This window comes from Paroedura picta, chromosome 1 (assembly GCF_049243985.1).
Source record: "Paroedura picta isolate Pp20150507F chromosome 1, Ppicta_v3.0, whole genome shotgun sequence".
NCBI lineage: Eukaryota > Metazoa > Chordata > Lepidosauria > Squamata > Gekkonidae > Paroedura > Paroedura picta.
In genome coordinates, this window is record NC_135369.1 from 17,721,015 (window position 1) to 17,733,498 (window position 12,484).

At 48.6% G+C, this 12,484-nt stretch overlaps 1 protein-coding gene across 4 annotated transcripts in view; it reads left to right on the plus strand.

The window, feature by feature from the left end:
- PLCB3 (phospholipase C beta 3) overlaps window positions 1-12,484 on the plus strand; it is a 75,807-nt gene that overhangs the window by 16,238 nt on the left and 47,085 nt on the right. For 2 of the 4 annotated variants that reach the window (XM_077324202.1, XM_077324204.1), the window contains exons 3-5: window positions 4,992-5,006; window positions 8,449-8,517; window positions 11,039-11,182. In XM_077324202.1, the coding sequence (XP_077180317.1) occupies window positions 4,992-5,006; window positions 8,449-8,517; window positions 11,039-11,182 (228 nt within the window). The remainder of the gene's footprint in view (window positions 1-4,991; window positions 5,007-8,448; window positions 8,518-11,038; window positions 11,183-12,484) is intronic. The other 2 variants (XM_077324203.1, XM_077324205.1) reach the window with 1 other exon arrangement.

The following is a 12,484-nucleotide window of genomic DNA, read 5'->3' on the forward strand; positions in this document are numbered from 1 at the left end:
AGCAAGGGTGCTCTGGGCTTGAATTGCTCAAGAGATCTGCTGCATTGCTGTCCCTTCATGCACACTCCTTCCCGGTTAATGACAGGCCTCTCCCACGTGGGTATTGCAGTTTCCTCATCTTGGTGGCAGACAGTGGAGTCTCGGTTGACCTCTGGCGACCCTGTAAGGTTTGCAAAGCCAGAGATGTTCAGAGACAGAGTGCCCTTGCTTCAGCATCGCTACTCTGGTATTCCTTGGAGATCTTCCAGCCAAGTATTCACCAGGGCCGACCTTGTATAGCTTACGAGATCTGACCCAATCGGCCTGGGATCTTAGTCTGTGGGATATCCTTTGTAGATCTACCAGAGCAGCTACTGCCCAGTCCTGGGCCTTTTCAGAAATTGTCCTTATTCTGTGTTGTGGACTTCCTGAAGTGAAAAGAAGAGTCGGTTCTTACATGCTGTTTTTTTTTTCTTTCTACCAGGAGTCTCAAAGTGGCTTACAATTTCCTTCCCTTCCTCTCCTCACAACAGACCATCCTGTGAGATAGGTGAGGTCGAGAGAGCTCTGACATTACTGCTCTGCGAGAACAGCTCTAACAGGACTGTGACGAGCCCAAGGTCACCCAGCTGGCCAGCTAGGTGTAGTGGTTAGGAGTGTGGACTTCTAAGGGTTTGATTCCGCACTCCCCCACATGCAGCCAGCTGGGTGACCTTGGGCTCGCCACAGCCCTGATAAAGCTGTTCTGACCGAGCAGTGATATCAGGGCTCTCTCAGCCTCACCCACCTCACAGGGTGTCTGTGGTGGGGAGAGGAAACGGATAGGCGAACGTAAGCCGCTTTGAGACTCCCTCAGGTAGAGAAAAGCAGCATAAAAGAACCAACTCTTCTTCTTCTTTGTGTGGAGGAGCAGGGAATCAAACCCAGCTCCCCAGATTAGGGGACACTGCTCTTAACCACTGGCTCTGAATAAGTTTGAAAGCTTATGCAGAGCCAAACAGTTTAAAAACACCTTCCCCAGTTAAGGGTAGCTCACAGAGCTGTATTGGCTCGGGTGATGCTGAATTGTGCCTTAATGTGCTCGTAGAAGATAAAACTAGCTGGGGACTTGCAATTAGGGGAATCCCGTTCTCCTCGCCTCCTCCACTCTTGCTCTGTGGAATTTCCCCCTCCTTGCAATTTCCCCACGTGTATTTCCTCCCCTTGGTTGGCCCCCTGTCTTTTAAAAACATTTGCTGCGGGTTTTTATTTGCGGGTAGCGCCAATTAATCTTGCATTTGTTTGCCTCTGTGCGTAGTGCACAGGGGCTTGTGGGAGTTGTAGTCCATACATGTCTGGGGAGCCACAGTTTGGCCACCCCTGCCATAGAGGGGGGGACCCCCTCTTGGAAATTATCTGCTCTTCACAGGAGGGCCCCCCACCCCACCCCACCCCACCCCACCCCACTGTTAGTTTGTATGGCATCAGGCGGATTCTGCAATGTGAAACGTGGGTTTTAAATATTTGAGGAATGTTTTGTTGTTCATCCGGGGACATTGTTCTCCATTTGACGGAGAGAAGTGGGTTAAAAGGAGCAGGTGGAACCCAGGCTCCTCGGGGCAGCAGTCTGGGCTCTTGGCTCCCTCTTTCCTCCTTGTTCTTGCTTGTTGCAGGGACGGCAGGGGTAGACCCTTTGCGGTGGACCTAAAGGGGAACTCAGGGAGGAGAGCGCGCGGCTGTAGGTTTGTGTAGCGGTTTTCGTCCGCTCTGTCTTTCCGTAGTTCTGAGAAGAAGGGAGATCTAAGTCTTGATTTGTTTTCAAAAGATAAATCCAGATTTCATTTCCTGTCTACGCATCGAGAGAAAAATGTACCACGCCTTCTAGGGGTGTGCTGTTAGCTTTGGACACCTGAACTCCAAAACAACTTTCCTCCCCCCCCCCCCTTGCCGTGGCTTTTCTTTCCCCTCCCTTTTTCTGGCCGTCCTCCCCACCCTCAGTAACAATTTCCCTTTGACCGGAGGGAAGCCTCAATGGCCTTCCATTCTTTGCCACCGCACAATTTCCCTGTGGTTAGGAGCTCTTTTACATCTGGCCGAGACCCAAGACAGAATAGTTAGCTTAAGTGGCTATATACAGCTTCCGCCGCCTCTCTTCCTCCTCTCTTCCGACGGGCGCTGGAGCAGCCAGGCTAGAGGCACAGAGAACCGGGGAGGGGAGGGCAACAGGCAGATAGTGGGATCCAGAGCATGAGGAAAGGGACTCCGTTAGTGTAAGCTCTCTCCAGAAGTCAAACACAGCCCCAGCCCCTCTGGAACATCCCTATTGCCCAAACGTTGCATATAAATGACGCAATCCATTGCAACTCAAGGCCAATCATGAAGCTTCCTTATACCGAATCAGACTCTTGATCCATCAAAATCAATGTTGTCCAGGGTCACAGAATCAGAGTTGGAAGGGACCTCCTGGGTAATCTAGTCCAACCCCTTGCACTATGCAGGACACTCACACAACTATCACTCATCCACTGTAACCTGCCACCCCCTTGAACCTTCACACAATCAGCCACTCCATCAGATGGCTATCCAGCCACTGTTTAAAATTTTTAACATTGTCTACTCCCCGGTCCTTTTTAACTGGAGATGCTGGGGATTGAATCTGGGACTTTCTGCATGCAGAGCAAACGCTCCACCACTGATCCACGGCTGCTCCCCTGGTATCTGGTCTTGGTCATTCACTTTAAAAGGGAATTCAACCGATTCATGGAGGCCAGTTTCAAAGGTAGCCGTGCTGTTCTACAGCAGAGGAGCAACGCTTGAGTCCAGTAAGAGAGCAAGATTTCCTACTGGTAGCCCAGTGGGTTGGGCGGAATTATGGTGGGTGCCATAAGAGGGGGGCTCGGGGGGGGGGCCTTTGGGAAGCAGTGCTTCAGGCCAACCTCAACAAAATGCCTGGTGGAGGAGCTCCCTTTTGCAGGCCCTGCGGAACTGTTCAAGATATAAACTTATCTATATCTAGATCTAGATATAAACTTTTAGAGACTTAACCACGTTTGTGGAAGGTTACGAGCTTTCGTGAGTCGCTGCTCACTTCTTCAGATACAGCGAAACCTTGTTTCTCTGCAAGGTGCTGCTGGACTCGTGGAGCTGTTCGTGGAGGCTAGTTGTCTATGGATGGTTAATGGCTAGACAGCACCTCCCATTTGAGATGCAGTCTCTGAGTCTCAGATGCTACCAGGTAGACGACAGGGGATTGGGGTTGCCTTTATGCCCTGCTTTTGAACTTCCTAGGAGCATCTATTGGGCTGCGGAGGGAAGCAGAGATGCTTATCTTAAACCAGCCTTTAATCTGATCCGGGTTGGCCTTCATGTCATGCGGATGGTGGTCGGGGTGGGGCCCTGGTGGGGATGGGTAATCTGCCCATGGCATCTAGTGGGGGGAGAAATCCAAGTGGAAATAGCCTAATAGCGCTTAGCCTTATTACAAGCAGAAGGCCCCATGGGGTGTTTAATCCACTTTAAAAATGTGCTTGTCAGCTTTCCACGGGCCGGCTGTAGAATGCTGGAAGGCGGGGAGCGGCTGGATTTCGTACTCTGCCAAGAAGACTGCCAGGAAGTCACAGCCCAAAGGCTTTCAAGGCAAGAGACACGCAGAGGTGGCCTGCCATTGTCCGCTTCTGTGCTGCAAGAAGAAAGCGGACGATCCCGAAAACACAACAAAGGAAGAAAGAATCTGTCCAATGGCTTAATCAACTGAGTCTGTTATCTCTTTATTTCCACCTGGACTCTGCCAAAACGCTCTCTTGATTACTCGCCGTTATCAGTGCTTTCATCAGTGGCTTACAGCAGGGGCAGTCAACCTGTGGTCCTCCAGATGTTCATGGGCTACAATTCCCATGAGCCCCTGCCAGCAAATGCTGGCAGGGGCTCATGGGGATTGTAGTCCATGAACATCTGGAGGACCACAGGTTGACTACCCCTGGCTTTACAGCCTTGACTCTCCACACCGAGATACCGTTTTTTCGCCTAATGATATTTTCAAGTGATTATCGAAAACGACAGCACTTTCAGTGAACATAGTGAATTTATTAACAACAACTTTGTGGAGGACTCGTTTTGCCACTGATGAAAGCACTGAAAACAGAAAATCTAGAGACTGTCTTGAGTCCAGGTGGAAATAAAGAGACAACAGAGACTCTTAACTTTGATTAAGCCATTGGACAGATTCTTTTTTGTTGCCTGCTTCTGTAGCAACCCTGGACTGACTTGGGGCCTTCCCATCCCAGTGCTAAAGGACATCACTGGCAGCCTTCAAGCAAAGGTTGGGTACACACTTTTCTTGGATGCTTTAGGATGCTTTGGGCTGATCCTGCGTTGAGCAGGGGGTTGGACTAGATGGCCTGTATGGCCCCTTCCAACTCCATGATTCTATGACATCTGTCAAATGGGCCAAAGCTGCTGACCCTTGCTGGCTGCAGCTTTAAACAGGGAAAAGTGACCACCCTAAGGATGCAGCCGTGGCTCCTTGGGAGCAGCCTAGGGGTGTAGTTGGCTCCTGTCTAAGAGATATTGCCTCCTGAACCTGTACATGTGTTGGCTGATTCAAATGAGTAGCCGTGTAGATCTGAAGTAGCACAATAAGATCAGAGTCCAGGAGCACCTTTAAGACCAACAAAGATTTATTCAGGGCGTGAGCTTTCGAGTGCAAGCACTCTTCATCACGCCCTGAATAAATCTTTGTTGGTCTTAAAGGTGCTACTGGACTCTGATTTTATGTGTCGGCTGAGTGTTACACGGCAGCCCTGACCCAGAGCGGAAATGGTGAGTGCAGGAGCCGTTCAGGTAGACTGTCGTGGGAAGCAGGGATGCTGCTTATCTTAAAACAGTCTTTGGTCTGATGGGTTTTGGGGAGGATGAAAATGCCTTGAATTTGCGTTGCCAGCATCTCACTGTCATCAAAATTATTCACCTCTTTTGCCTGTCTAATCATATGATCCCTCTCCTTAAATCCATGCACTGATTTCCTGCCTGGACAGCAGAACAAACTTCCTGTAAGTTACCTCCTTAGCTCTCCGTGGTTGCATGTCTCCATGCTTCTGTCCCAGTGTGGCACTGCTTTGCTCCTTCTGTGCACACCAAGCTTGGCTGTTGGAAGGCTTCCCCTCCCTCCTAACTGGAAGCACGTCCTGGAATACTTGGGTGTAGCCTTCTGGGGTTCCTTCGAAAGCTTCCGCAAAGTGTGCCTTTCCATGAACCTCTTAGTAGATCTTGCCTGCTGAGTCATTTTGTTGGACCATGCATCCCTGAATCAGAATCACACAGAGTACCTTCTTGGAGACATCCCTCCCTCCCTGGCTTATAGGCCACCACTCCCAGTCCAGCTGGCTTGTGGAGGCTTGCAACATTCCATAAAATACAACCATTAAAACAGCAATTAAAATGCCACTTCCAACCAGCCCCCAACTCTGATACCCAGGGCCATCTTAACGACATTATGGGCTCCTGGGCAAACCAGTGTTCTGGGGCCCCTACGACAACCACTCACAGGAATAAAAAGTAAAGCCAGCTTGGTGTAGAGGTTAGGAGTGAGGATTTTTAATCTGGCATGCAGGGTTCGATTCTGCGCTCCCCCACATGCAGCCAGCTGGGTGACCTTGGGCTCAACACAGCACTGATAAAACTGTTCTGACTGGGCAGTGATATCAGGGCTCTCTCAGCCTCACCCACCTCACAGGGTGACTGTTGTGGGGAGAGGAAGGGGAGGCGACTGGAAGACGCTTTAGCCTCCTTCAGGTAGAGAAAAGCGGCATATAAGAACCAACTCTTCTTCTTCTAAATGGTTGATAGTATGAAAATATTTTATTGACACGTGGCATTTCTTTTCGGAGAATTGCTTTATTATGAGCTGTAAGTCAGTGGTCTTCAGGATGCCATTTTCCATGCACTCAAGCCAGTTCAAACGATGCAGCCCCATCATGCCACAAAGCAGATTTCTTATAGGTTTCAGTCTTGGAAAAGAACGTTCTCCTGTACAGTTGTATTTATTTATGGGGAGTCACTTAACATACACAGATTAGCGTGGGGCCCCTATGCTCGTGGGGCCCCCAGGCAAGTGCCCATTGGGCCAAAGCATTAAAATAGCCCTGCTGATACCCCCATCCAAGCACCGACTAACATCTTAAAAATCATACACTCCTGGGTGCTCATCCAATCTCTTAAAAACTTGCAACGGAGACTCCACCATCCACGGAGGCAGCCCATTCCATCTACAGACAGCCCTCCCCCTCAGAAAATGCCTTCTAATATTTAAGTGGAACCTCCTTTCCCATCATTTGAACCCACGGCTGCTAGTCCTTGTCTCTAAAGCTGCAGGAAACCAAGTTGGTGCCCTCTTCAACATGTCTACCTTTTACCTAGTTTAACCTAGCTGTCATCCGGAAGAAGTCCCTGGCAGTTATAGTGGTTTCTCAGTGGGACAGGCTTCCTCGGGAGGTGGTAGGTTCTCCATCTTTGGAGATTTTTAAACAGAGGCTGCATAGCCATCTGATGGAGAGGCTGATTCTTTGAAAGCAAAGGGGTGGCAGGTTACAGTAGAGCGATTGGGATATGAGCGTCCTGCATAGTGCAGGGGGTTGGACTAGATGACACATGAGGTCCCTTCCAACTCTATGATTATATGATTCTATATCACCTCTTGCCCTTCTCCAAACCACACAAATCAGCTTTGGGCTGATCCTGCATTGAGCAGGGGGTTGGACTAGATGGGCCTGTATGGCCCCTTCCAACTCTATTATTCTACACATGCCCGAATCTCTCAGCCTCTCCTTGCAAGGCCTGGATCCCAACCCCTCAGCTATCCTAGTCACCCTTATCTGAACACTTCCCAACTTGTCAACATCCTTCTTGAATTGCACCACCCAGAACTGGACGCAGTATTCCAAAGGAGGTCTAACCAATGCAGAATAGAGTGGGATTCCAATTTCCCTGGCTCTAGATCAGCCATTCTCAACTGGGCCACCTGGGAGGCCCTGGCGCATTTGAGGGGTATGTATCACAGACGGAAAAATGTGAGAAGAGGAGCCCAAAGGGTTGAATTAATACATTGAAGGGGGAAAAAAAAGAATGTACATGCTTCTCTTGGTGGAATATCCCAGGAATATGTCTCGCGTGTATATATAAGACAAGGTAAGTTCAGTATAGTTAGCTCATTCTTAGCTTAGGCCTTTTTAAGCCTGGCTCATTGCGCAAGGGCCAGCCTACAGAGGGGGGCCCTGGAACCTGAGGAGAGCTCCTAAAGGGCCATAGTCCCAAAAAGGTTGAGGAAGGCTGCTCTAGATTCTGTGCTCCTAACAATGCAGCCTAACATCGCCTTTGCCAGCTTAGCTGCCGTATTACACTGTTGGCTCATATTCAGCTTATTGTCCACCAAAACTCCCCAGTCCCTTTCCCATGTACTACTATCAAGCCAGGCATTCCCCCATCTTATATTTATGCATCATTATTACCCAAATGTAATACTTTACAATTTTCCCTATTAAAATTCATTTTCCTGGCTATGGCCTGTGTTTCCTTGCCCCTGCCCACTTCCTTCTCTCGTCTTAGATTGTAGAAAGTTAGCTCCTTGGGACAGGGACTCTCTCGGTCTATCAAGCGCCTGTTATGTAGACACATGATAAACCATCTTGGTATTCTCCCAGCATAACTGAGAGAAAGTACAGTCAAGTCACAGCTAACTCATGGAGACGCTGTAGAGCAGGGTGGCCAAACTGTGGCTCTCCAGATGTCCTTGGGCTACAATTCCCAGGGGCTCGTGGGAATTGTAGTCCACAAACATCTGGAGAGCCACCCTTGCCATAGAGTTTTCAAGGAAAGAGATGTTCAGAGATGATTTTACCTTTGTTTGCTCCGTGTGACAACCCTGGACTCTGCATGGTCTCACATCTAAATTCTAACCAGACCTGACCTTGTTTAGCGTCGGAGTTCTGACGAGTCCAGGCCCTGGCATTTGACAGTGAAGAGAATTCCTGTGCTTCACCATAAGCAACAAACTGACCGTAATAATTAATGGAAACGTGCTTTGATAAAAATGAAAAGATTGTGTTGCAGTTCCATTAGAGAAAGGACGAGAGAGCCGGAACATTAACATTCTTGAATATGAAAGGGGAAATTTGTGTTAATGGCCAGCCTGGGGCGAAGGATAATGGATACAAATGATTTTTTGTGTGTGTGTCTCTTTTTCTTTCCTCCTTGGAAGCGGCTATGCAAAAATAAGCATCTGTTTGTGCAGCTGAACCCGGCAGCCGGCTAGCAAGCTAAAATTAATGTGCAGCTTGTCGTGTTGGGGAAAGACCTTGCTACCCAGCCTAATTAACATGTTTCGTAGCTCTTGTTCATGCAATATGATGCTGGAAAAGTGTAACATTGGCTCCTAACGGACATTGTGCTAAGGGGGTCTTTTTTTCCCCTTCCTCTGCCCACCTCATCCCTTCCCAGGAAGTTGACATTCTGGACATCAGCTCTATCCGGGACACGCGGACCGGGCGGTACGCCAAACTCCCAAAGGTAACCACAATGCTGAGAAACCGTTGGACTCATTTTAGAACCGTAGTTTATTTGGACCTAAATACGGCTCATATGGTTGTCTGAATGCAGGCTAAGTATGCTTATTGTAGGTCAGACCAGCGTCTAAAGTCATGGTTTGCAGGTAACTTATTTCCCATGTTTAGCTTGGAATACCGTTCTACTGGCCAGTGATTCTGGTTGGGGGTGGGGGAGGTATCATCTGGGTGCTTAGAATTGGGGTCACTGTGGTGGGCAGGTAGTTGTGAATTTCCTGCATTCTGCAGAGGGTTGGACTAGATGACCCTGGAGGTCCCTTCCAACTCGATGATTCTATGATTCTACACGATTTACAAGTATGGAGATCCTGGTTTGTTCCCTGCTATCTTCCCACAGTGAAGGAAGGGGGTACTAGCTGAGTCTCAGTGAGGAGAAAGAACAATAGCCATTATGCATCACTTTTGAAGCGCACAAGGATTTGAATATAGATTCAGGCGGGTCTGAATAGTTGTGCACAAGTTAAATGATTTCACTTGTTGGCTACAGTAAAAATAAACTGTGACTTGAATCACGCTTATGGGTTCATATGTTCTTATGAAATTATTTTACACTTTAAATGCTGATTCAGTGTTTGGATGTTTTTATGTTTTTATGTTTGCTGCCTTGGCAAGAGCCTTTTTGGGTGGAAAGGCAGGATAAAGTGTTTGAAATAAAATAAATAGACCTGATGAATCTGATTTTGTAGTAAAACATTGTGCAGTTCAGAGCAGGCCAGGGTTGCCAGCTCTGGGATGGGAAATGGCTGGAGATTTTGGGGGTGGAGCTTGGGGATGAGGGTGGAGCTTGGGGAGGAGAGAAGTCATTTTCTCCTAGAGAATTGATCTCTGTATCCTGGAAACCTACAGGTAATGTAGACCTCTAGAAACCTGGAGATCTCCAGGGGCAACCTGGAGGTTGGCAAACCTATGGCAGTGGGATATTTAACACCTCCCCCATTCCTGGCTACCCTCTCTGTGCTCAGATGGGAAATATCCTTGATTTTGTGTAGCCTGCCTCTCCCACCGCTCCTTTTACAGATAAGCATACTTTGCACTTAATTTTGGATTCTGCAATGAATAAAGCTGAATTCTGCAGGTATAAGCCATAAAATCTGTTTGCTTTAAAAAAAAAAGAAATTAACATCATTAAATTGGCTTCTGTTATTTGTGGCAACTAGCTAGAAGTTATACAGGGTACTGGAAGTCCTTGGCTCTGGATTTTGAGAAGGAAAAGAAATAAATAGAAGACAGGCAGACATACTGATGAGGAACTTAAAAAGAAAGAAACCTTAAGGATGAGGGGTATGCCCTGTGATTTCTTTCTGTGCTTATGGGAGTTTGTGGTACTGAGAGCTCACGTAGCAACTGGGTGGCAAAGAGCTTAGTCATAAGTGAAGAAATCCCCACTTTGAACTTGCAAAGTGGTCTTGACCAAAGATCTTCTGGGTTTCAGCACTCCTTCCCCACTTTCGTAACATGGAGATACTACTGGCCGGCCTTACAAAGTTACTGTGACTGTTACAGTCATCTAACAAGCTTGAAGGCTGCTATTCTATACATAGTGCAGAGCAGGGGTCCCCAGTGTGGTGATTATGGGTGCCATGACGCCCGCCGACACCTTTCCTGGTGCTAACCAAGTTTTTTAGAAGCGGTGTGGGGCTTTAGCTCAGCAAGTTTCTACATTGTGCAAGGAGTTGGCTTAGATAACCCTGGAGGTACTTCCCAGCTCTATGATTCTATGATAAGTCATCTAATCGGCCATTGGATTGGCAGTACAGATTTTTAAAGAATGTTACTGTGGCAACAGCTGCCAGTACAGCTCAAGTACTGATTGAAAGTGAGCTGCGGCAGCCATTTTGTGGCTGGCTCCACCTTCTGTGGTAGCCATTTTGTGGCTGGCTCCACCTCCTGTGGTAGCCATTTTGTAACTGTTCATACTATACCCTATTGGAATTCCAAAGTAGCTGTCTGTCTTAAAAGGGCTGGGGACCCCTGGTATGGAGGAAGTTCCTGAGGAAGGTGGCCGTGAGTTTGAGGCTCGTTCCCAATTTTGCTGCCTTAGTCCTGGGCCACACACGGGTTTTGCCCACGAGCCAGGTTCGGGTTTTCCAGACTTGCACTCTCCATAACCAGACAACAACTGTAGGGACTGTATTTCCCCGATTACTGCAGGGCCCAATTCAAATTGGGAACATGGAATGGCAGAGGAGGTGGAATATTTCAGCTTCTCGCCCCCAACACTGTGTTTTTCTGCACGTCAGCAGAGAAACGTGTCTATGTTTGACTTCTTTCGCCATGAAAACAGCGGTTACGTTTCCTCTGTATTTAAAGTAAGAATCAGAGATGTACTGTGAGGCAATGCAATGCCTGCATGAATTGACTTTGCTGGGAAGGAAAAGCCATTTCCCCCTCAGATTCTCTCTAGCGCCATGACGCCTGGGTGAATGGAGCTGGCCGTATTCAGCTTCTCCCTTGCTGTGCCTCAGGACCCCAAAATCCGAGAGATGCTTGGCTTCGGGGGCTCGGAGCAACGGCCCGAGGATAAGTTGGTGACGGTTGTGTATGGGCCGGACCTGGTCAACGTCAGCTTCCTCAACTTCATGGCGGTCGTCCAGGATGACACGGCTAAGGTAGGATAAGAGCATTGTTTGGGAAGATGCCTGCGGGGATGCCTGCGTAGAGTAAGAAATGCACATAAGGTAGAGTAAGAAATGCAAATAAACAGCCCGGTTTGTATGTACCTTATGGCAGGGGTAGTCAACCTGTGGTCCTCCAGATGTTCATGGACTGCAATTCCCATGAGCCCCTGCCAGCATTTGCTGGCAGGGGCTCATGGGGATTGTAGTCCATGAACACCTGGAGGACCACAGGTTGACTACCCCTGCCTTATGGTGAATCACAGGCCCTCCCAGAGGTCTGAGGAGGCCTAGACCAACTCCCGCTCTTGAGGCCTGCAGTCATAATAAAAAACGACACGCTTCTAAGATTACAGTGTGAACTTACGAACGCCAAATAATTTACACGTTGCTAAATTTGAGCTTGAGGGCCAAACCAAATAGCCCTCTGGGCCTCTGCCGCCAGCTGGCCTTGCTGAAACAGGACGCCTTGTCCGTTTAACCATTGAAGACATGAGGTTCCCTTATACTGAGGTAATCTTTCGGTCTCAGTGTTGCTTATTCTGACGGGCGGCAACTTTCACTGCCTTTCGCGTTGCTGAATGCTGGGGATTGGAATGAGGATTTTTCAGCAGGTCTGAGCAGATGCTCTGCCGCTGAGCCATGCCTTGTCTTCTCAGCTGGTAGCCGACTTTCTCCATGAATTCCAGGGGTAGTCAAACTGCGGCCCTCCAGATGTCCATGGACTACAATTCCCATGAGCCCCTGCCAGCGTTCGCTGGCAGGGGCTCATGGGAATTGTAGTCCATGGGCATCTGGAGGGCCGCGGTTTGACTACCCCTGGAAACCTTTCATAAAGCCCCCTGGACTTCACTATAATTTGCTAGTGAATTTCACATGTTGATGCTCTGGTGAAGTTCTTCTGTCCCACTATTTGGTTTAATTAAGTGACACCCCAGGGGAGATGGTTCCTGAAGATCTTTCCTAGCTGTGGTGCTCCTTCCTTCATACAGAAAGCACCTCATGCAGTGGAGGGGAATTTCTTGGTGGGCGAGGAGGCGAACAGTTCTGTGGGATCAGGCTCAGGTTGTTTTAGCCTCTCTGCCGACTGCAAGAAGCCTTTTCCTAAGTGACAAAAAATGTAGCTGTCTTGGTGTAGTGGAAAGGGCTGTCAAGTCAGAGATGACTTGTGGTGACCCCCCAGGGTTTTCAAGGCAAGAAATGTTCAGAGGGGATTGCCATCGTCTGCCTCTGAAACCTTGGATTTCCTTGGAGCCTCCCATCCTAATACGAACCAGGGCTGGCCCTGCTTAGCTT